General features: G+C 34.8%; 2 protein-coding genes across 8 annotated transcripts in view; one reads left to right on the top strand and one right to left on the bottom strand.

The window, feature by feature from the left end:
- The window catches only part of LRRIQ3 (leucine rich repeats and IQ motif containing 3), a 209,432-nt gene extending 194,034 nt beyond the window's left edge, over nt 1-15,398 (bottom strand). For 2 of the 6 annotated variants that reach the window (XM_059884568.1, XM_059884569.1), the window contains exons 1-2: nt 15,226-15,395; nt 6,147-6,279 (exon numbers count right to left, since the gene is read on the bottom strand). In XM_059884568.1, coding sequence (XP_059740551.1) covers nt 6,147-6,167 — 21 coding nt within the window. In that variant the 5' untranslated portion in view covers nt 6,168-6,279; nt 15,226-15,395. Of the gene's footprint in view, nt 1-6,146; nt 6,280-15,225 lie in introns of all 6 variants that reach the window. The other 4 variants (NM_001434785.1, NM_001105391.3, XM_059884571.1 and 1 more) reach the window with 3 other exon arrangements.
- Nucleotides 15,399-15,473: 75 nt separating this feature from the next.
- FPGT (fucose-1-phosphate guanylyltransferase) lies at nt 15,474-23,662 on the top strand. 2 transcript variants are annotated; one of them, NM_001191283.2, is made up of 4 exons: nt 15,546-15,627; nt 17,158-17,325; nt 18,469-18,561; nt 20,614-23,662. In NM_001191283.2, exons 1-4 carry the CDS (start codon nt 15,546-15,548, stop codon nt 22,071-22,073), a joined length of 1,803 nt encoding a protein of 600 aa, NP_001178212.1. In that variant the 3' UTR covers nt 22,074-23,662. The 2 variants fall into 2 exon arrangements, with proteins under 2 accessions (XP_010801727.1, NP_001178212.1); XM_010803425.4 differs by lacking the exon at nt 18,469-18,561 and having other exon boundaries at nt 15,474-15,627; nt 20,614-23,332.
- Nucleotides 23,663-25,770: the final 2,108 nt, after the last annotated feature.

Here is a 25,770-nt window from a genome sequence, read left to right as displayed (position 1 = left end):
AAATGTTTCTTTGGTATCTCTGATTTTCTTGAAGAGATTCTCTAGACAACCTATTAGATATTTGCAAATCATATATCTGATGAGGGATTAACAGTCAATGTACATAATCATACAGCTCAACAGGAAAAAATAATTCCAATAAAAAATGAGTAGAAGATTTGAATAGATATTTTTCCAAAGAAGACATAGAGTTGGCTAACAAGTGTATGAAAAGATGCTCAACATCACCAATCACCAGGGAAATCCAAATCAAAACCAGAAAGTGGTATCACCTCACACCCATCAGAATTTTTATAATCACAAAGGAAATAACCAGGGTTGGCAAGGATGTGGAGAAAAGGGAATCCTTGTGCACTGTTTGTAGACATGTAAATTGCTACAATCACTCTGGAAAAGAGTAGGGAGTTTCCTTAAAAACACTAAAAATAGAAAAACCATATGATCTAGCAATTTTACCTCAAGGTACTTCTCTAGAGAAACAGAAACACTAACTTGAAAATATATCTAGACCCCCCCTTTTTCACTGTAGCATTATTTACAAGAGTAAAGACATGGAAACAGCCTATGTGTCTTGTGATGAATGAATGGATAAAGAAGATGTGGGATGTATCTGTGTGTGGTACAATGGAATATTATTCAGCCATAAAAATGAATGAAATTTGTCATTTGTGAGAACAAGAAAGGAACTTGAAGCTATTATGGCAAGTGAAATAAGTCAGAGAAAGACAAATACTGTATGATCTTAGTTATACATGGAGTCTTGAAAAAAAAAGTAAAAATGAAAAACTGGCTCATAAATACAGAGAAGATTGGTGCTCCCATAGGTGGATAGTACAAGTCTTGCAAATAGGGTAAAGGGTTCAAAAGGTACTAATTTCCATTTATGAAATAAATAAGTCACAGAAGTAACATACAGCATGGTGATTATAGTTAATAATACTGTTTCACTTTGAAAGTTGTTAATAGAGTACGCCCTAAAAGTTTTCTCCAAAAGCAAAAATATTTTGAACGGTATGATGACAGATATTAACTGGACTTATTGTTGTGATAGTTTTTCAATATATACAAATATTAAATCATTGTTTTTATACCTGAAACTAACATAATGCTATATATCAACTGTACCTCAGTAGGTACTACAATTGATAGCTCCTACTCTACCAAGTTAAAACCCTATGTAACCAGTACTGCTAATTTTAAATACAAAAATTTAAGAAGTCTTCGGTTCCTTATAGACTTTAATAATTTTAAAATTATTTTGCTAAACATAACATACAAATGTGTAAATAAAGTTCAAACAATAATATTAGTAAGTTCAAATGGGTATAATATTAAGTTCAAATATGTTCAAAAGGCAAATTTAAGTATAGATATACAGTAGAGAAAGCATCCGGGTCTAGTTACAGTTTCAAAGAAGCTCTGTAATTAAAAAGTAATCAATATCAAATGAACTTATTTACAAAACAGAAACACATCAAAAGATACAGAAAACAAACTTACGGTTAACAAAGAGGAAAAGGGTGGGAGAGGGATAAATTGGGAGGTTGGGATTAACATATAAACATTACTCTAAAATAGATAATCAACAAGGACCTACTGTATAGCACATGGTACTATACTCAATATTTTCTACTAAACTATAAGGGGGGAATAGTGGAATAGTGGCAGATTTTATTTTCATGGGCTCCAAAATTACTTCAGACAGTAACTACAGCCATGAAATTAAAAAACAGCTTGCTCCTTGGAAGAAAACTTATGACAAACCTAGACAGCATATTAAAAAGCAGAGACATCACTTTGCCAACCAAGGTTCATATAGCTAGAGCTATGATTTTTCCAGTAGTCATGTACGAATGTGAGAGTTGGACCATAAAGAAGGTTGAGCACCAAAGAATTGATGCTTTCGAACTGTGGTGCTGGAGAAGACTCTTGAGAGTCCCTTGGACAGCAAAGAGATCAAACCAGTCAATCCTAAATGAAATCAGTCCTGAATATTAATTGGAAGGACTGATGCTGAAGCTGAAGCTCCAGTATTTTGGCCACATAGTGTGGAAAAGACTCTGATGCTGTAGACTATTGAGAGCAAGAGGAGAAGAGGGTGACAGAGGAAAAGATGTCGGGATAGTATCACCAACTCATGGACATGAGTTTGAGCAAACTCTGGTAGACGGTGAAGGACGGGGAAGCGTGGCATGCTGTAGTTCATGGGGTCACAAAAAGTGTGACATGATTTAGTGACTGAATGATAGCATCAACATAAGGGGGAAAAGAATCAAAAAAAGAATATATTTGAAACACTGTGCTACAGACCTGAAACTAACATACTATTGTAAATCAACTGCATTTCAATTAAAAAATACATATGGGTGTATGTATATATATAAAGATATCAGTACCACTGTCAGTAAGCTTTCACTAGTTTCTGTTGATTGCAATACTAACTTTTTAGTTATCATACATTATAAATTAAAAAATCACAACTTTTAAATCAGATAATTATAAAAACCATGTTTTTATACAATAAATATTATATCAATTATAAATTTAATTTTTCTGAAATTTTTCCATTTAAAAACTTGGTGGAAAATACACATAATGAAAGTATAAGTGGTTATGATTGATGAACACCTAAGTTAAAAGCTGAAAAGTAAAAAAAAAAAGTATTGTGTATTTACTTTAATTTCAAATGTATATATAAAAATATTTAAGTATTTTTCAAATAAATTCTTTGTTAACTGTGTTAACGACCTTTAGACATCACACTCATTCCCTGGAACTTTGAATGCTATAAATACAGATACATTATTTTAAGTTAAAAGTGTATGAATATATAATATTAGTTTTGATGATCTGTGGTACAGTAACTTATTTTATAAACATTAGTTATGATATTATAAACAAGTGGAATGCTGGATAATAGACTCTAGAATTTTCACAAGAGCTGATAAGATTCTGTATATAAATCATATAAAAGAAGAAAAAGTTTTTTTGAAAATCAAAATATAAGGATTATAGTTAGCAATATTTTATATATATCATGGTTGCAAACTATTTGCAGTGTAGAATATCTGCAGAAGACTGAAATCCATAACATATATAGTAATTATATTTTAAAATACTTGCTAAATTTAGCTAGTAAATTTACTGAATCTATCCTGTTTTGAAGAAGACTTGCTATAATTTTGCACCACAGATAAAATGTACTTTAAAAACTAAAGAGGGGTGTTATTAGAATAGTCAAAATATTCCAGCTCTTCTGGAAAATGAAATTTAGCTTGTTTATAAATTAATATAAATATGTTCAATTCTTTGAAACATTGCATTTTCATTTCAAATGACATAAAATACAATTTGGAGCAAGAAATCAAGCCTCACTTGTAATCAGGACATGATATTTTTCCCCTATAAATGCATTTGCTTTCTAAAATTTAGGAAGCTACATATATTTCTGTTAGTAAAAAAACTTATGTGAAAATTTCAGTTTTCAATTTCTATTCCATACTCTCAGACTCTAAACCCATAAACCTGAAAAAACTAAATTGTGATGAGCCAGAGATAGATATAAAACAATGAAAATTGTTGATAATTAAAATATACAGAAAAAATATATGAACATAAAATTTAAAAATAGGAGATATTTAGCATAGCAATATTTATTGTAGCTTAAAAAACCTTGGTTAGCATTCAAGAAACAGAGTTTGACTATTCTAAGTTGGGTCATTAACATATTTCTAAAAACCTAATAGCATATTTACAAACTGAAATTTAGTTACTGATTCTGCTCAATTATTTCTTTACCACATGCCCTCTCTATGCCCCAGAAAAAAAAAAAATCATGCTAATATTGGGATAGGTATAAGATGATTTTGCTACTCAGGAGTCATTCGAAATAATCTACAAAGAAAACTAAGAGAACTACAGAAAATCAAAGATAAAGAAAAATTCTGGAAATAGACCAGAAGATAAAATATCTAAAATAAGAACAAAGATAAGAATTATAGCTGTCCTCCTCATAACCACACAAGCAAAAAGAGAGTAAAATATTTAAAGTGTTTCCAGAAAAACCTCTCCAACCTAGAATTCTGTACGCTCTGAAATAACCTTTCAAAGTGAAGGAGAAATAATTACTTTCACAGACAAGCAAATATTGAAAGAATAAGTTGCCAGAAATTGCCAACATCCATTGAATCAAAGAAAAAACAAGGGAATATGAAAAAAATAAAGAAATCTGCTTCGCTGACTATACTAAAGCCTTTGACTGTGTGGATCACAACAAACTGTGGAAAATTCTTAAAGAGATGCAAATACCAGACCACCTTACCTGCCTCCAGAGAAGCCTATATGCAAGACAAGAAACAACAGTTAGAACCAGACATGGAACAACAGACTGGTTCAAAATTAGGAAAGGAGCATATATTGTCACCCTGCTTAGTCAACTTCTATGCAGAATACATCATGTGAAATGCTGGGCAGGATGAATCACAAGCTGGAATCAAGATTGCCAGGAGAAATACCAACCACCTCAGACATTCAGATGATACTACTTTAATGGCAGAAAGAGAAGAGGAACTAAACAGGCTCTTGATGAGGGCAAAAGTACAGTGGAAAAGCTGACTTAAAGCTCAACATTCAAAAAACAAAAATTACGGCATCTGGTCCCATCACTTCATGGCAAATAGACAAAGAAAAACTGGAAAAAGTAACAGACTTTATTTTACTAGGTTCCAAAATCACTGCTGACAGTAACTGCAGCCATGAAATTAAGACCTGCTCACTGGAAAAAAAACCTATAACAAACGTATTAAAACAAACATAAAACATAAAAAAAAAAACAAGCATATTAAAATGCAGAGACATCACTTTGTGGACAAAAGTCCGTACAGTAAAAGCTAGGCTTTTTCCAGTAGTCATGTGCAAATTGGAAAGTAGGAATATAAAGAAGGCTGAGTTACAAAGAATTGATGTTTTGAAACTGTGGTGCTGGAGAAGACTCTTGAGAGTCCCTTGGACAGCAAGGAGATCAAACCTGTCAATCCTAAAGGATATTAGTCCTGAATATTCATTGGAAGGACTGATGCCAAAACTGAAGCTCCAGTACTTTGGCCACCTAGTATGAAGAACTAACTCACTGAAAAAGACCCTGATGTTGGGAAAGACTGAGAGCAGGAGAAGAAGGGTGAGACACAGAATGACATGGTGGGATGGCATATCTGAGCCAATGGACATTAACTTGAGCAAACTCCAGGATATAGTGAAGAACAGGGACACCTGGTGTGCTGCAGTTCATGGGGTCACGAAGAGTAGGACATGACTTAGTGACTGAACAACAAGTATTAACTGGCAAGAAATATCAAAAGAAGTTCTTTAGAGAAAGGCAATATATTGTAGTTCAGAAACTCAGTTCTACAGAAAGCAAGGAAAAGCACTGAGAAATAAAAAGGTGTAGGTAAAATTAAATTTTTTAGTTTTGTCCTTAAGTGTTCTAATAGATACCAATTTGTCAAAATACTAAAAGCAAACACATGAAGTTATGAATGCTTATATATATGAAATTAATCACAGTAATAATAAGAGACAGAAGAAACTAATTAGGTTTATTTTCTTATTATAAGGTACTCAGACTACCTTGAAATTGGAATTGGATTAGTTATAAAAGTGTATTGCAAACTTTAGGGCAACCACTAAAAAAAGTAAAATAAGAACTATAAAAATATGCTAATAATGGAGGAAAATGGAATCATATGCAATGTTCAATTAAAACCACAAAGGCCAGAAAAAGTGTGGAAGGCAAAAACAGAAACAAAAAACAGTGGCAATAAACAAAAAACAGTAGTTAATATGGCAGATATTAATCAAAGTATAGCAATAATCATAATGTTCATCAGTAGTCAAAATGCAATGATGACAAGAAATTGACAAAATGACAAGAGATTCTCAAAGGAGATTAGAAAAAAAAGATGAGACTCAACTATATGTTGTCTACAACAAAGCTCACTTTAAAGATAAAGACATACAGATTAAAATGAAGTGATTGAGAAAGATATAAAATGCTAATACTAATCAAAAGAAAGCAGGAGTGGCTTTATTAACTTCAGACAGCAGATTTCAAAGCAAGGAAAGTTAGCAGAGATAATGAAGGGCATTACCCCATGAACTATCCAGTCCATGGAATTCTCCAGGCCAGAATTCTCGAGTGGGTTGCTGTTCCCTTCTCCAGAAAATCTTCACAACTCAGGAATTGAACCAGGGTTTCCAGAATTGCAGGTGATTCTTTACCAGCTGAAAATGAGAAAGCTCAGTCATGTCCGATGCTCTGCAACCCCATGGACTGTAGCCTACCAGGCTCCTCTATCCATGGAATTTTCCAGGCAATAGTACTGGAGTGGGTTACCATTTACCAGCTGAGCTACCGGAGAATCCCAATGAAGGGCATTACATAATGACAATGGGGTCATTTCTCCAAGAAGACATACTAATTGATAAAAGTTTACCCTCCTAAAAACTGGGTAAAACTATTTGAAGCAAAATTGAAAGAAATGCAAGTAGAAACAGATGAATGCACTATCATGGCAGGAGACTTCAATACCTCTCTACAGAAACGGACTGATCCAGCAGACAGAAAAATCAGTTTAGGATATAGTTGAACTCAAAAACACTATCAACTATAATTAATATCTACAGACTACTTAATCACACAAGAGCCGAATATACACTCATCAAAAGATCACATGAAATATCTGTCAAGATAGAACACATTCTGGATCATAAAATAAACTTTAGCAAACTTTAAAAAATTATACAATATCCATTCCATATTTCCATGAAATTAAAGTAGACATCACTAGCAGAAAGATAGCTTGTAAATCCCCAAATAGATGGACATTAACAACACATTTCTACATAACACATATATCTAAATAATGCAAAGCTCAAAGATGATCACATGATAAACTGTTTAATATTTTAACCAAATAAAAATTAAAAAATACAACTTATCAAAATGTGTGAGATGCAGCAAAACTGGTGCTTCAAGGTAATTTTTAGCACTGAATGCATATACTGCAAAAGAAGAAAGATCTAAAAGTAACAATCTAAACTTCTATCTTATTAAATTAGAAAAATAAGAGAAAATTAAATCAAAGAGAATAAATAATATGAATTAGACCAGAAGTCAACAAAATTGAAAACAGGAAATCAATACAGAAAATCCATCAAACTAAAAACTGGTTCTTTGTCAAGATCAATAAAATTAATAAGACTCCAGCCAAGCCAGAGAAAGAGATAGGGGGTGGAAGGGATAGAAATAACCAATATCAGAAATAAGAAATGGAAAAACACTACAGATCCCACAGACAATACCATGAACAACTCCATGCACACAAATTTGATAACCTTGATGAAATGAACTGATTCTTTAAAAGAAATAATCTGCCAAAACTCATACAAGAATAATTCTGAATATGTGTATATCGAAGAATGAAATTGAGTCAACAATCAACAACCTTCCAAAACAGAAACACCAAGCCCAGATGGGTTCAATAGGGAATACAAAGGAAGAAGTTATATGAATTCTCTACAATCTCTTTCAGAAGATAGAAGCATAGGTAATACTTTCTAACTCACCCTATGAGCCACCATTATCCTGATACTAAAGTCAGTCAAAAACATTACAAAACTACAGACCAGTATTTTTCATTAAAACAGATATAAAAATCCTAATAAAATTAATAAATCAAACCGTACAATGTACAAAAAGAATCATACATCTACTACTGAGGAAGGTGATTGCAGCCATGAAATTAAAAGACTCTTGGCTCCTTGAAAGAAAATTATGACAAACCTAGACAGTGTATTCAAAAGCAGAGACATTACTTTGCTGACAAAGGTCTATCTAGTCCAAGCTAGTGTTTCTCCAATAGTCATGTATGGATGTGAATGTTGGACACTAAAGAAAGCTGAGTGCCGAAGAATTGATGCTTTTGAACTGTGGTGCCCTTGGACTGCAAGGAGATCAAACCAGTCAGTCCTAAAGGAAATCAAGCCTGAATATTCATTGAAAGGACTGATGCTGAAGCTGAAGCTTCAGTACTTTGGCCACCTGATGGGAAGAGCTGATTCATTGGAAAAGACCCTGATGCTGGGAAAGATTGAAGGCAGGAAGAGAAGGGGATGACAGAGGATGAGATGGTTGGATGGCATCACTGACTCAATGGACATGAGTTTGAGCAAACTCTGGGAAATGGTGAAGGACACAGAAGTCTGGCATGCTGCAGTCCATGGGGTTGCAAAGAGTCAGACACGACTGAGCAACTGAACAACAACAAAAAACACCAAGCTGGATTTATTCCAGATATACAAGACTCCTACAACATTCAAAACCAACTAATGTCATCTATCACACCAACAGGTAAAAAGAAAAATCACATGATTATATCAACAGATGTAGAAAAAGCATCCGACACAATCCATTACCTTTTCATGATAAAACTCTAAGTATTCTAGGAATAGAAAAAACTTCCTCAACTTGATAAAGATTGTTTTTAAAAAAATCTACAGCTAATATCATACTTAGTGATCAGAAAGAAAAGAAGCTTTTCAACTAAGAAGTCCAAGACTAGAAATGTCCCATCTCACCATTATTTCCCAACATTGTACTGAAAGTACTAGCTTATGCAATGAGACCAAAAGGAAAAAAAAAAAAAAAAGAAAAATGTGCAGATGACATCTCTGTTCACAGATAACACGATCATCAGTGTAGGAAATTCAAAGACTAGACAAATACTCTTGGAACTATTAATACTAAGTGGCTACAGCAAAGTTGTAGATTGAGGGTTAAAACACAAAAGTCAAACACTTCTCTATATACCAGCAATGAATGAGTTAAAAACACAACATCATTTCCATTTACCACTACCAAAAATAAAATATTTCTGTGTAAATGAAAAAAATGCACAAGAAAAACAAACAAAAATGCTGAGAAATTCAAAGAATAAATGAATGCAGAAAGACTTAATGTTCATAGATAGAATGATTCAGTACTGTCAAGATGTCAGTTTCCCAATTTATCTTTTGATTCAAGACAATCCCACTCAAAATCTCAGCAAATTATTAATCAATATTGACAAACTGATTCTAAATTTTATATAAAGAGGCAAGAGATCCCCCAAACACAATATGTAAGGAGAAGAACAAAGTTAGAAAAATGACACTGCCTGACTTTAAGACTCACTATAAAGCTATACTGATCAAGACAAAATAGTACTGCGAAGAAAAAGGTAGATCAATGGAACAGAATTGAGAGCTAAGAAACAGAGAGACATAAATACAATCAACTGCAATGGAGCAAAGACATATTTTCAACAAATGGTGCTGAAACAGCTGGACATTCACATGGGAAAAAGAAGGAATCTAAACACAGATTTTATACCTTCAAGAAAATTAAATCCAATTAAACTATATTACCTAAATATAAAACATAAAATTATAAAACTCTTAGAAAATCACTTAGGAGAAAACCTAGATTACATTAGGGATGATGATGATTTTGTTAGATATATCATAAACATAATCCATGAAAGAAATATGTTATAACCTACAGTTCTTTAATATCAAAGACATGATCTGCAAAAGTTAATGCCAAAGGAACGAGAAGACAAGTAACAGACTGGGAGAAAATCTTTTGTAAAAGTCACATGTGATAAAGGACTCACTAAAAATGTACATGGAGAAGGCAATGGCACTCCACTCCAATACTCTTGCCTGGAAAATCCCATGGGCGGAGGAGCCTGGTAGGCTGCAGTCCATGGGGTCGTGAAGAGTCGGACACGACTGAGCGACTTCATTTTCACTTTTCACTTTCATGCATTGGAGAAGGAAATGGCAACCCACTCCAGTGTTCTTGCCTGGAGAATCCCAGGGACAGGGGAGCCTGGTGGGCTGCCGTCTATGGGATCACACAGAGTCGGACACAACTGAAGCCACTTAGCAGCAGCAGCAAAAATGTACAAAGAACTCAAAATTCAATGATTAGAAAATGAACTAGGTTAAAAATTTAAGGCAAAACCTAAATACAAATTTCAGTAAAGAAGATAGAATGGTGGCAAATAATCATATGAAAGTTGCTTCTCATCACACATCATCAGGAACAAGAAAATTAAGACAAGAATGAGATACCATTACACATCTAATTAGAATGGCCAAAAGTCTAATACTGATAACCCAAACTGCTGACAAGGATGCAGAGCAACAGGAACTTTCATTCATTCTTATAGGAATGAAAAATCGTATAGCCACTCTGGAAAAGAGTTTGTTGGTTTCTCAAAAAAAAAAAACTAAACATATTCTTCCCATAAAATCCAGCAGTGCATTCTTTGGTATTTACCTAGAGAAGTTGAAAACTTACTTAACATATTACTCTGCCCATGGATATTTATAGCAGCTTTACTCATCATCAAAATTGGGAAGAATCAAGAAATACTTTAGTAAGTGAATGCATAAATAACCTATGGTACATATAGACGAGGGAGTATTTACTCAGCACTAAAAATAAATTACAATTTATTTTACAAGCAATGTGCTCAGTTTTCCAGCAAATCTGGAAAACTCAGCAGTGGCCACAGGACTGGAAAAGGTCAGTTTTCATTCCAATCCCTAAGAAAGGCAATGCCAAAGAATGCTCAAACTACCGCACAATTGCAAGTCATCTCACATGCTAGTAAAGTAATGCTCAAAATTCTCCAAGCCAGGCTTCAGCAATGCATGAAGGGTGAACTTCCAGATGTTCAAGCTGGTTTTAGAAAAGGCAGAGGAACCAGAGATCAAGTTGCCAAAATCCGCTGGATCATCGAAAAAGCAAGAGAGTTCCAGAAGAACATCTGTTTCTGCTTTATTAACTATGCCAAAGACTTTGACTGTGTGGATCAAAATAAACTGTGGAAAATTCTGAAAGAGATGGGAATACCAGACCACCTGATCTGCCTCTTGAGAAACCTGTATGCAGGTCAGGAAGCAACAGTTAGAACTGGACATGGAACAACAGACTGGTTCCAAATAGGAAAAGGAGTATGTATATACTCAAGGCTGTATATTGTCACCCTACTTATTTAACTTATATGCAGAGTACATCATGAGAAATGCTGGGCTAGAGGAAGCACAAGATGGAATCAAGATTGCTGGGAGAAATATCAATCACCTCAGATACACAGATGACACCACCCTTATGGCAGAAAGTGAAGAAGAACTAAAGAGCCTCTTGATGACAGTGAAAGAGGAAAGTGAAAAAGTTGGCTTAAAGCTCAACATTCAGAAAACTAAGATCATGGCATCTGGTCCCTAGATAGCATATTCAAAAGCAGAGACATTACTTTGCCAACAAAAGTCCGTCTAGTCAAGGCTATGGTTTTTCCAGTGGTCATGTATGGATGTGAGAGTTGGACTATAAAGAAAGCTGAGCACAGAAGAATTGATGCTTTTAACTGTAGTGTTGGAGAAGGCTCTTGAGAGTCCCTTGGACTGCAAGGAGATCCAACCAGTCCATCCTAAAGGAGATCAGTCCTGGGTGTTCATTGGAAGGACTGATGTTGAAGCTGAAACTCCAATACTTTGGCCACCTCATGCGAAGAGCTGACTCAGTGGAAAAGACACTGATGCTAGGAAAGCTTGAAGGCAGGAGGAAAAGGGGATGACAGAGGATAAGATGGTTGGATGGCATCACCGACTAATGGACATGGGTTTGAGTGGACTCCGGGAGTTGGTGATGGATAGGGAGGCCTGGCATGCAAAGAGTCAGACAGGACTGAGCGACTGAACTGAACTGAAGTGAACTAATCAAGCAATGAAAAGACATGGTGTAATCTTAAATGCATATTATTTAGTGAAATAAGCCAACTAAAAGGGCTACATACTTAGAATTCTACCCATATGATATTCCGGAGAAAGGAAAACATGAAAGCACAAATATCAGCAGATGCAGGATTTGGGGAGAGGGATGAATAGGCAGAGCACAGAGGATTTTTAGGAGAGTTAAACTACTCTGAATAGTATTATAACAATGTATACATGTCCTTATACTGTGTCCAAACCCACAAAATAAAAAGACCAAGAGTAAATTGCAAGGGAAACCATGGACTTTGGGTGAGAATGATGTGTCACTGTAGGTTCATCAATTACAATACATGTACCACTCTGGTAGGTATGCTGACAATAAGGGAGGCTATGCATGTGTGGGGTATATTGGAAACCTCTGTACCATCTTCTAAATTCTGCTATGAAACTAAAACTGCTTTTAAAAATAAAGAAAGCAAAATACAAGTTAGGGGGGAAGGTTTCCCTTTGCCCTACAGAAACAGGGTGAAGATTTCTTCAATAGGACACAGTGGGGAAAAAAATAGTGAATAGGTTGAGACCAGACTAGCTGAGTAAAAAAATCCAAAGAAAGAAAACAGTTTAAAAAAAAAAAAAAGAGAGAGAGAGAGAGATTTTTTGCTTTCCACTCCAATCAGGAAGAGTAAGAGGAGGAAGAGTGGTTCAACAGAGAGATGATACTCAAATAATAGAAACAATGAGAACTCTGGCATAAACTGGCCAAGCCATGAACCTGAGTCCATGGTCCATAAACCAGGACCTCATTTGGATTCAGTTTCTTTTTATGAAGGAGAATAAAAATTTAATGTCTCGCAACAATTTTCACACAACCTTCATAGTTTTGCCTATAGTGATAATAAGTAAACTGGTATTAATTGTTAATAAGCACAATTCAGTTCAGTCGCTCAGCTGTGTCCAACTCTTTGTGACCCCATGAATCGCAGCTTGCCAGCCCTCCCTGTCCATCACCAACTCCCGGAGTTCACTCAAACTCATGTCCATCGAGTCAGTGATGCCATCCAGCCATCTCATCCTCTGTCGTCCCCTTCTCCTCCTGCCCCCAATCCCTCCCAGCATCAGGATCTTTCCAATGAGTCAACTCTTCACATGAGGTGGCCAAAGCAAAACATCTTATTTGGATGATGGAAATCTGTACCTGGTTTGTGGTCACACAACTCTGTACGTTTACTGAAAATCATGAAACTTCTCACTTAAAACAGGTGAAGTTATTGGTATGTAAACTATAACTCAGAAAAGTTCTTCATAAGTCTATTTCACTTCTTTTTATGGCACTTCATCAGATACTCTCTTCCAATAGGAAAAAAAAAAAAAAATCCCAAATGCCTCCAAAGAATATCTTTTTTTCAACGTATTATAGTTTGGTTTGTCTGATGTCCCTTTTAAAATATGGAACTCAAGATCAATCACATCATCTCCATTCTATACAGAATAATAGGTTACTACTAATCTTTTATCGATTTATTTTATTCTGGTCACTGTAGCTTGTGACTGTTTAAGCAACTATATCACACGGTCTGATTATATAAAACATAAACAAATAAAATCCATTAACTTTTCTTACCAGTATAATCAACTGCCAAAAATATTTATTCCCAATCACACAGTATATAACATTTCTTTTCATTTTTTACTTAAAAATTAATATTAGTAAAAATTTGAAGAAAATAGAAAAGGCAAGGAAGGACAAAAACCATAGCTGATATAGTATTAATACAACCCCTCAGCTAATAGGCTCTACTGATCTTTCTTTCCTTAGGGCTCTAATTATTTAGTTCTATAATATAATAATTAACCCCATCTGACAACTCCCCAAATTATATCTCCAGCCCAGACCTGTCTCACAAAGTCCAAATTCATGTATAATGCAAACAAACACATACACACACAAGAGCCCATTACATACGCACTGCATACATATACATCTGGGTATTTTATGCGCCCAAAACCAAATGTTGAACTCTCCGTACTATCCCAATAACTGTCTCTACTTTCTAATCCATAGCCTTTCCCATTTCACTTGTCCCTCTGGCCTTCAAGCAGTTATCCATCACTACTCTTTCTTTCACATTCCAGAGCCATTCCGTTAGCAAATTGTATTAATTGTGCTTTCCCACATACATCCAGAATCTAACCAAGTTCTCATCACCCCTACTGTTACCATACTGGCCAAGACTTCACCAACTCTCAAGTGTTTTGCTGGAGAAGCCTCTACACAAGTCTCCCTGTTTCTATCATTGCCTCATCTTCCATTACAGTCTATTTTCACATTTCTACATGCTCTTTTCAACCATTAAGAAAGTTGCATAAAAACCCAGCAATGGCTTTGTTTCACTCAGTAAAGGAAAATCCTTTATTTAGGCTGTTGTCATCTCTCTGACCTTCTCTCTTGCCATTTTTTTCCTTTCATTCACTCACCTTGTTAAGTATTCTATATTTCTAAACATTCTTAATACATTTTTTTTTTATTAACAGAAAACTTTTAAACAATAAAACGACAGGAGAGTAATTTCCCTTTTTACTCAAATGCTTTCTAAGTACAGAATTGAATAACAGGGTTAAGACTTTAGAAGAAAAAACTAAGTTCGTGGTTAGTAACTTGTAAGCCCTTGAATGTTTAAGTTGCTGATGAAAACTTTAACGAGGACAGTCTTCTTAAATTGTATCGTGCAGTAGAATGATTTCTGAGTTTGGAATTGAAATATCCTGCTTAAATATTCTCTCTACTGCTAATTGTAAGACCTTGACTAAGTCACTATTCTTTCGGATTCATAGCTTTCTCATGTATAAAGATGAACAGAAGAATCTGTAAAACTCATCATAAACTCGTGCTTTACAAGAGAATAAATTTATTTATCGGTACCTATTATTTAGCGGTACCTAAAAGAAACACATCCAATAAAACTGACTTATTCCCAGGGATGCTACTGAAAGTTCTAAATTAATCTTCGTACACGAAAGGATGCCAAAAATACCACAAATGTTAAGGGCCTCATTGCATAAGTTTACAATTTCCAAAAGCCTATTAAGTGATCTCAAACTGAGAGGGGTGGTGAGGTTCACTCTCTAGTAACTGCAAGGACAAAGAAGCCACAAAGCTTCCTGAATAAATACGGATTTTAAAAGTTCAGAATGTGTATCTGAACACTGGGGATAGAGCAGATGGCTTCAGATGACGATCCAAGGATTAGGGTTATCTTTCAAGAGATCCTTGGGAACTGCTTCTGGCTAAAAGAAACCACGCGTTAGAAAGGACGAATCGCCTTTGAGAGAAAGCTACAAGTTTCGATTTCTCCTTAAACTGGTGAATTCTCGAAATTTCGTCGCCCAAACTGAACCCCTTACCGGGTCTAGCAGGCTGCAATGCCTTATGAGTTGGGAACTAGCGCCCCAGACCCGGCACTGTCCGACAAATCTCTAGGTGGCCATTTCCGTTCCGGAGACCGTTACTAAGGGAACGGGGCGAAGCTCTGTGCTGACCCCATCGTGGTTTTGCCTAGGCGGGCCAGAGAGCTTCGGGGGCGTGGTTACGTGAAGGACGCACGCAGGGGGCGGGACAGACGCGAAACCGGACCAAAGACCAGGTTTTGTCCCAGGGCGCATGCGTGCGGTGCTTCCCTGCCGCATACCTGCAAGTCCTCGGCCGCCTTGGATAAGGTGAAACTATGGAAGCTGAAAGTGCCCCTGCCGGCGAATCTTTGCGAGAAGCCACGCAGCGAAGGTTGCTGAGGTTTTCAGAGCTTAGAGGTACCAAAGGAGGAACCTTAGCACCTCCCCTGCAATGGATAGGAGTGTTTTACGTGCTGGGATATTTCCTGGACTGCCACTTCCTTTTACTAATCACCTGCGGACCTAGGACATTGGCCCAGGCGGAGCTAATGTTCCTGTTTTTTATTCTTCTGTCACTCTGCTTTCTTTACGTTCTGCTTGTTACTTTCCTCCTTTAAGTTTACTTCTTATTGCATATGTGTGAGGAGGATGGAGGAGAAGGCAATGGCACCCCACTCCAGTACTCTTGCCTGGAAAATCCCATGGACGGAGGAGCCTGGTAGGCTGCAGTCCATGGGGGTCGCGAAGAGTCGGACACGACTGAGCAACTTCACTTTCACTTTTCACTTTCATGCATTGGAGAAGGAAATGGCAACCCACTCCAGTGTTCTTGCCTGGAGAATCCCAGGGACGGGGGAGCCTGGTGGGCTGCCATCTATGGGGTCGCACAGATTGAGACACGACTGAAGTGACTTAGCAGAGGAGGATGGAGAAGAAAGACACTTATTGGCTTGACTAGTGAAGCTATAAATAAAAGTTAAACATTTGGTTAGTTCATTAACAAAAATTACTTCAAATAAACCTGGAAGATTTAAAGCATACTGTTTTGACGCTTATAAATACAATTTTAACTTTCCTCCAGTCCCTACCTATTTCACCAATTTGTTCCATAATGTGAACGCTTACTAAGTGAAAAGCCAAACAATATGGAGGAATTATGGACAAAATATTTAAAGGATTAGAAAAAATTTTTAATTTTTTTAAGACTATACCACTTGTCATTTTTTGTATAACTGTCTAATAGGTTATGTTTTTATCGACATTACTGCTCTTAAAAATACAGAAAATAGTACTTAGATAACTTCACCATCAGCCAAAACTTCAGTCTATCTTTTGTTGAGTTCATTAAGGACCTGGGAACTTTTCTGTTATCCAGTATTTGGTATCATTCTCCAATAACCTTTATAAGCTTGCATGATTCAGCTTAAGGTAATTAAAAATTAATGTACCCATATTTATAAACACCAGCATTGTGGCAGTATATCCTTGGGTTTAATCTTTCTTAGCCAACAAACATTAAGTCGTACCCATATGTGAAAATTGATTTTCAAAGCTGGAGATTCATTGATTGCTTTGGCTCCTCTTTTTATTTAGGAATTGAGCCCATCTTTAGCAAGTCAAAAGTACTTTTCTTAATCAAGAAACATTTTAACTCTCAGAATATCTAAGTAAATGGAATGGTAGACCAAAAAAGGAATAAGTGATCTAAAAGAGAGGAAGAAATAGAATTTGTCAACAGTCCTTACAAGAGAAAAAGAATTTGTCAACATTCCTTATTAGAACTGTTTTAAATCCTGCTAGCTGGACACTCATTATTCCCAAATTCTCAAAAGAAGATACATTTTTGGAGATACTGCTACCTGTTTCTTCCTTTTTACCAAATAGGTAAAACCTGTAACAGCTAGAGAATTCTAATAATATTTATCTTTTCTTTCTTTTTGCACATAGGCAAATCTATGGCAGCTGGAGAATTCTGGGACATTGTTGCAATTACAGCAGCTGATGAAAAACAGGAACTTGCTTATAAGCAACAGCTTTCAGAAAAGCTGAAAAAAAAGGAGTTACCCCTTGGAGTTCAATATCATGTTTTTGTTGATCCTGCTGGAGCCAAAATTGGTATGCATTTATGGTTAGATTTATACATAACTTGTGGGTAGACTAATCATTGAAGAAAAGTTTTCCTGTGGCTTACAGTTTAGGGACTATGTATGTTTCCACCTGTAGTCTTTACAAATATAAAAATTTTTAATGTAAATTCACTGTTTTTAAGAAAGATAAAAGGGATGGCAGGTGTTTTTGCACATTGTGGACATACCATGGAAAACTTCCAGAATATTATCCTATGTTAAAATAAAATTTATTAGTCTTAGTAAAATTTATTCTGATGGTAAACATTCCTTTGAACCTTATCCGTAGTTCTCTTAAGTTCCCTCTGAACTCCACAGTTTGTTCAGAAATAAAATGAAGGGAGCAAGTCAGGAAAAATAGATACTGCCTCTTGAGACCACAATGCACAATGTGAAAGAGCACAGTCTAATTGCATAAGTATTGTAAGATGTTTACTTTTAAAAACAAGTTGTCAGCTTTGCCTTTTGACCTTCCCTTATAAATAAAAATACATGCCATTTTTCTGGGGGCCGTTTTCCATGTGATACTTAAAGCTGAAGCCCCTTGATACCAGAATTCGGGTATTTGTATCTGATATTGGCATGTCCTAATTAGCTGATGTTTTAACCTTTGTAAAATATGGTCAGTACTTCTGTGAGTCTGATGTTTGAATGAGATTTAGGTACAAAATGTTAGGTAACTTGTCCAAGGTAACTAGTAAATGGAAGTTACATTCACTTCCATTTGTAAAGTTTTAGGAAACTTACATGATTTTTTAGGAAATCAGGTTCTAAAAACCTTTTTGGAGAGTAAATCTAAGGCACCTATTTGATCATATGGGAGAATTATTTTAATGACTTTTATGGTTCTTAAGTCCAAGTGAATGTGCAAATTTATAGTCTTCTAGTGCCTAATTTATCATTTCTTTCTTTATATTACTATTTTCATGAAAGAATTAAGTCAACTTTTATTGAGTTGGCCTGATCTCTGGGTTTTATTACTAATTATTTAATTGCCAGGAAATGTGTATTTAATTTGATTCTTTTGCCTGTACCTTTGCTCTCTGCCTAATTTTAGCCAAAGGATCTTATCCTCAAAGTTATAACACCTAAATTTACTGTAATAAAATAAACCCTGCTTTTTAACTTTAAGGCAATGGAGGATCAACCCTTTGTGCCCTTCGATGTTTGGAAAAGCTTTATGGAGATAAATGGAATTCTTTTACCATCCTATTAATTCACTCTGGTAATGTTATACTTTACTAATTTACATTTTCTTTTAGTATTTTACCCTTGATATCTCAGGGACATTTTTCTCCCTTACTAATACTTCTTTCTTTCATTTTGTTCTTTTGTTTTGAAGTTAATTCTGCTTTGGAAGCAAATATTTCATGTATTTCTTGATATTGTTAGGTTGTTAGTAACATAATATCTTTCACAAAATTTAACTTTAAAATCATGGATCATGTACATTATCAACTTTTCATGGATATTGTTCCATTTTCCTAAGATAGAACTCATCAAAACATGAGCATTTCTTGATAATGTTTTAGAAAGGATTCTTGCTTTAGGGGAGAGGCTGCATTAGTACTATGATTACCAGACTTTAGGCAAAACCTTCTGTTACACATTTTTATCTAATTACTGGTGACCAAAGTCTATAATCCTTAAAGAGTTTAAAAACAAAAGAAAAGGTAATGACAGAACATAGAGTTGACAAAGTATAAAAGAGGGGAATTCCCATACAAATAAGGCGGTAGAAATATAAGAAAGAAATAATCTCAGAATAAAGGATAGTTTTCAAATTGGACAAGTTTGGTTGTATTAAAATTTTGGTTGTATGATAGAAACCTGTTACTTTCCCTCTGTGAACTGAGGGCTGGTGAAACTTTGTCATGGACCTGCACTGTTCAGTTACAGATATTTTAGAACCATTTGTCCACATGGTTACCAAGGGACTTTTCATTTCTTATGATTCACACACAGAACAATTCTTTTTAAAGATGATACCAAGTAAAGCGTCCAAGTTCTAATTTAAGTTTAATTTAAAAGGTTAAAAAAAAAAGGCTTAGAGTTGTATTCCAGAACATTGTTATTATTACCAATTTAGTAAAAATTAAGTTGGACACCAGAAAATGTATACAGTTGATCCTTGAATAACACAGGGTTTAGGGGTGCTAACCCTTACACAGTCTGAAACCTGCATGTAACTTCGTAGTTGAACCTGTATAGAGGTAGTTCCACTCTGTATATCCACAGTTTCTCATCACGGATTCAGCCAACCTGGGGTCATACAGTCTTACAGTATTTATTGAAAAAAATCCTCATATAAAGGGATTGGTATAATTCAAACCCTTACTCTTCCAGGGTCAAGTATAATTAAAAATAGGTAATTCTTGTAACGTGAAATTTTACTGTTGGTTAGTATTTGGAAAATGAAAAAGAAAGTATTAACTCTTGTTGGTTGAACAATGTACTCTGAGGTGAGTATTTTACATCTATTATTAATCTTAAAATAATAATTATATAATAATAATTATGATAAAGTATTATTCCACATCTGCTGTCTTAGAGTAAATCCAAAGATAAACAGTTAAAAAATGGTATACCAGAATTTAAACCCATTTTTATGTGACTCTTTCTACTATGTCTCTCACTATTAGTTACATAGTTACATAAAATGATGTAACAATTTATAGTGTATTTAATGTATTTAAGAGAACACATTTCTCAAGGAATTAAGTCATATGGCTCATCACTGAGGGAGAAGCCTTTTTAAATTAAAAACAAGTATATATTGTAAAATGCTTTTATATAAATGCACCTTTACTGCTTTTAAATGTAGGTAATAATTTGATGAAAAATGTTGCAACTGGAAATTAGTCTTTAATAGATAATTATGTATACTGGTTTTTTGGTTACATTTTTCCCCCATGAAGTGGATTTTTAATATGGTAGTTTACACATGGTTGAAATTTACTGTTTAAAATGTAGACACAAGATCATATTTTTGCTCATTTTCCTTTTCACTTGTTCTACAGTTGATTCAAAAATGTGTCATAGCCTGTAAAGCATATTTAGAATTCTTTCCTAGTCTAGAATTGCATTATATCAAATCTTTACAGGAGAATTGCTCTTTGAATTTGAAATTTATTCTTCTTTCCTGGGGTATAGTAATGCATATATTTTAAATATCTTTAGAGATATTTTGAGTTGTAACTGATGCTCCTACAATTTTAAATCTTACTTACAATCTTATAAACATTTTAAAACGGTGATTTTGTTTAATTCTATATAGGTGGCTACAGTCAACGCCTTCCAAGTGCGAGTGCTTTGGGGAAAATTTTCACTGCTTTACCTTTTGGTAGCCCCATTTATCAGATGTTGGAATTAAAACTAGCCATGTACATTGATTTCCCCTCACATATGAATCCTGGGATTCTGATTACCTGTGCAGACGATATTGAACTTTATAGTATTGGAGAATCTGAGTTTATTAGGTTTGACAAACCTGGCTTTACTGCTTTAGCTCATCCTTCTAGTTTGACTGTTGGTACAACACATGGAGTGTTTGTCTTAGAACCTTGTAACCATTTAGAATATAGAGACCTCGAATACAGAAGTTGCCATCGTTTCCTTCATAAGCCCAGCGTAGAGGAAATGTATGAGTTTGATGCTGTGTGTAGACCTAGAAATTTTTTTCAACAGGAATTTGCTGGGAGTGACATACCCTCTCTTAAATTAGAGCCTGAGTATGTCTACACAGACAGCCTATTTTACATGGATCATAAAACAGCAAAAAAGTTACTTGCTTTTTATGAAAAAATAGGTACACTACACTGTGAAATAGATGCCTATGGAGACTTTCTTCAGGCTTTGGGACCTGGAGCAACTGTGGAATATACCAAAAACACATCAAATGTTACTAAAGAAGAGTCAGAGTTGGTAGACATGAGGCAGAGAATATTTCATCTGCTTAAAGGAACACCATTAAATGTTGTTGTTCTTAATAACTCCAAATTTTATCACATTGGAACAACAGAAGAATATTTGTTTCATTTTACTGCAGATAGCAGTTTGAAGTCAGAGCTTGGCTTACAGTCTATAGCTTTTAGCCTCTTTCCATCGATACCAGAATGCTCTACTAACAAACCCTGTATTATCCAAAGTATACTGGATTCAACATGTTCTGTGACACCTGGCTCAGTTGTGGAGTATTCCAGATTGGGGCCTGATGTTTCAGTTGAGGAAAATTGCATCATTAGTGGTGCTTATGTCAAAACAACAGCTGTCCTGCCTGCATATTCTTTTGTGTGTTCCTTAAGCTTGAAGATGAATGGACACTTAAAGTATTCAACAATGGCATGTGGAGTGCAAGACAACTTGAAAAAGAATGTGAAAACATTGTCAGATGTAAAGTTACTTCAATTCTTTGGGGTCTGTTTCCTGTCATGCTTAGACATTTGGAATCTCAAAGTTACAGAGGAACTATTCTCTGGAAACAAGACATGTTTGAGCTTGTGGAATGCTCGTATTTTCCCAGTTTGTTCTTCTTTGAGTGATTCAGTGACAACATCCCTAAAGATGTTAAATGCTGTACAGAGCAAGTCAGCATTTAGCCTGAATAACTATAAGCTGTTGTCCATTGAAGAAATGCTTTTCTACAAAGATATAGAAGACATGATAACTTATAGGGAGCAAATTTTTCTAGAAATTACTTTGAATAGGAAGCAGTCTGATTTAGAGACATCTTATTAAATATTGTATTGGAGAAGGAAATGGCAGCTCACTGAAGTATTCTTGCCTGGAAAATCCCATGGACAGAGGAGCCTCATGGGTTATAGTCCATGGGGTTGCAAAGAGTTGGACACAACTGAACTTCAGAACACAAATATTGTATACTTTGCCTTTCTTAATTGAGCAAGATCACAAATGCAGGAGTTTTCTGTAGACAATTGGTTTTTAATTGAAGTAAATTAATGAAAACTATATTAACATGATTGATGTAGCATAACATTAATAACACAAAAATATAAAGCTTTTTAATGAAAATTAGTATTGTAGTGCTGTAAGTTCATAAAAATGAGTTTTTAAAGTTTTATCACTATTTTAACTTTTCTTATGAAGATGGATTTGTGGAATGTTATTTATTCACAGAGTAGTAGAACAGTCTTAAAGGTGATTTTATAAATATACTTTTAAAGTTTTTCATCTTCTTTTGGACTTTGGTTACAATGAAGTTCTAAGTATTCACTGGCAGTTTTCTCCTCAAGTGCATTAATCCTATTCTGGTGAACTGTTATAAGCGTGCCATTCTATAGGGTCTTCAAAACACTGTAGAAATGATGTAGAAGTACTTTTGCAGAAACAAATCTGTGGCAGACAGACAGATAAAATCAATGTTTAAAGTATTGTGATAGTATTAAGTACAAACTGTTCTGAAATTGATGATAAAAATCTCTCATTAATCTTATCAAAATGAAACCAAAAAGATATGTGTGCTGTTTTATCCTTATAAACTTGAACCCGTGTTTGTGTATCTTAAAAATTTTCCCCAAAGTTTCATCTATAGGAAAGCATATATACACATAAAACTCAAGAATCTGTATAAGAAAATGTTGGAATAATTGGGATTCCCTGATAATTCATAAGTTCATTGTGGACATTATCTTCATCCTCCTTCATTAATCCTTTAACAGAAATATTAAAATTACCAGATGGACAGATTTTTACTTTTCATTTTTTAATTTTCTGACCATGCACTAGTAATGACACTGAGAAGCAGCAAATGGCCAAAAGGTAGACAGCAGGAAGGAGCCAGAGAACTAGAATGACTGTGAAAATATACAGATGATAAACAGCTTCAAGACAATAAAAGTCGGCTGGAACTCTGAGCACTGTGTTCTTATTTTGGTATAGGCACATATTTGAAATGTTTTCATACCAAAGTCTAATAATAGAGAAAAGTTTTGTCAAGAGTTTTGTGTTTTAACATAAATAAATTGAAATAGAACTGGTCTGTGCCTCTATTATTTATATGTCAATATAAAATTAGCATATCAATGTGAAAATAATTGGTAAACCAGAAGTGACTTATCAGCAAGTCTCAATTATGATAATTATGTGTATTTTTTCCAAGTTTCTTCTCAAGGGGAAAATAAAGATATACGGTAGCTGTTGTTTACCAATTACTGATTTACTTGCAGAGATTTCACAGGATGTTATGTGTCATTCATTAAAAATTCATTGCTATATTTCTAATCTAATTGATTTAAGGTACCATCAGTTATTAAGAATCATCATTTTATGTTTCATTGAAAAAGAAAACTGCCAATAAAATAAGATGCAATGCTTTTCTCATTACTTGACGTTTTTATTTATTGGAAATCTTTTGAAAAGCACTTATATAGATTTGTTTCATGTAACCCTTTTGCACATACATGTAAAGAAACAAAAAATGAAGTATTAAAAAACAGTCAAAACTTTTCCATAGCTTCATATCTAGAGACAAATTTTTCTAAAGCAGTATTCAACTTAAAAGTGGTTGATCCATGTGTTTCCACCTAGTACCATCTGTGCTATCAAAGGTATTGATAAAGCTGCATATTCTTCAAGTGCCACCACCACACTGCTGCCTGGATTGACCTTCAATCCGTGGCCACCAGATACTTGTTCTGCAAGTTGGATGCTGATGCTTTATTACTTGAAGTTGTTTCACTTTTGCCTTAGTTTAATCACATCTCTTGAAGGTGGTTGGCTTCTATTTAATATCAGTGGGAGGTTTCTGAGAAGTTGGTGGTCACCAGGTTAATCATATTTCTGCATGATGTATGAATGCTAATTGCTTTGAAATGTTATCTGTTCCAAGAATTTGTCAGTGTCTCCTTTAATATGCATGCCTTGGTATATAGTACCACACATGTACCACCGGCACTGTACCTAATTCAACCAATGTGATAATCACATGCATGAATAAGTAAGAAATTGAACATTTTCTCTTGCTTTATCATTTTTACTTCATAAAATCACAGCCTTTAAATCATAGGCTTTCAAGGTTTGTAAAGGACAACTACTGTTTGTAAATAAATATATTCTGTAAACTTACTGATGAATTAATAATGACCAAGAAGGGCATAGAAAAAAATACAACTTTGATACTGATCTTCTATCCTGGGCATTTATCTTCCAAACTAAACAAAACAAGTAAAGAGTGTGTATTAATTATATTAAGTGGAAATAAATTTTCAAAAATCCAAGTAATGCTGACAGTCACAAAAATTTGATGTAATGAATCCAGAATCACTTCTCACAAGCAATGATCCATTCATCTTCTGAGTCTAGACAATATTACCTCTGTTAAAGATTACCAAATTTAGCACAGAGCCAAAATCAAATTTTGCCTGCTACAAAATATATGCATGGCTATCATGGCTGATAACTAGCATGCTACACCTGCCATTCACATACACCAAAATATCCTCTGGACTTGAGAACCTTGGAGACCCAAAATTTAGGAACCTTGATGTAATCTGAAAGAGTTGGAAAAAAAAAAAAAAAAGCATTTATCAATTTGCTTAAAATTGTCAAACATTTCAGGTGTTCTTCTTGTTTAGCTAAATGAAACGCAAGTCTTCATCTATGTCAATAACTATTCTTATAGATTAATGTTAAATATTTCAGGAGAAATATTTTAAGCTACCATGAGCTGTATTGTTCATGTTAGTACCTCAGTCATGTTCAGTTCTTTGTGACCCCCATGGGCTAGCCACTCCCTTCCAGGCTCCTCTGTCCATGGAATTCTCCAGGCAAGAATATTGGAATGGGTAGCCGTTCCCTTCTCCAGGGGATTTTCTCTATCCAGGGATCAAAGCCAGGTCTTTTGCATTGCAGGCAGATTCTGTACTGTCTGAACCATGAGGGAAGCCTATTATTTTTAAGCATAGTTAAACTTAAATCTTTTGTTCCTTATATTCATTGATTAGCTTTAATAATTTTCTAGTGGAGTCTTTAGGGTTTTCTATGTAGAGGATCATGTCATCTGCAAACAGTGAGAGTTTTACTTCTTTTCCAATTTGGATTCCTTTTATTTCTTTTTCTGCTCTGATTGCTGTGGCAAAAACTTCCAAAACTATGTTGAATAGTAGTGGTGAAAGTGGGCACCCTTGTCTTGTTCCTGACTTTAGGGGAGATGCTTTCAATTTTTCACCATTGAGGATAATGTTTGCTGTGGGTTTGTCATATATAGCTTTTATTATGTTGAGGTATGTTCCTTCTATTCCTGCTTTCTGGAGAGTTTTCATCATAAATCGATGTTGAATTTTGTCAAAGGCTTTCTCTGCATCTATTGAGATAATCATGTCTTTTATTTTTCAATTTGTTAATGTGGTGTATTACATTGATTTGCAGATATTGAAGAATCCTTGTATCCCTAGGATAAAGCCCACTTGGTCATGGT

Source organism: Bos taurus, chromosome 3 (genome assembly GCF_002263795.3).
Source record: "Bos taurus isolate L1 Dominette 01449 registration number 42190680 breed Hereford chromosome 3, ARS-UCD2.0, whole genome shotgun sequence".
NCBI lineage: Eukaryota > Metazoa > Chordata > Mammalia > Artiodactyla > Bovidae > Bos > Bos taurus.
This window is presented reverse-complemented; position numbering and strand designations above follow the sequence as displayed.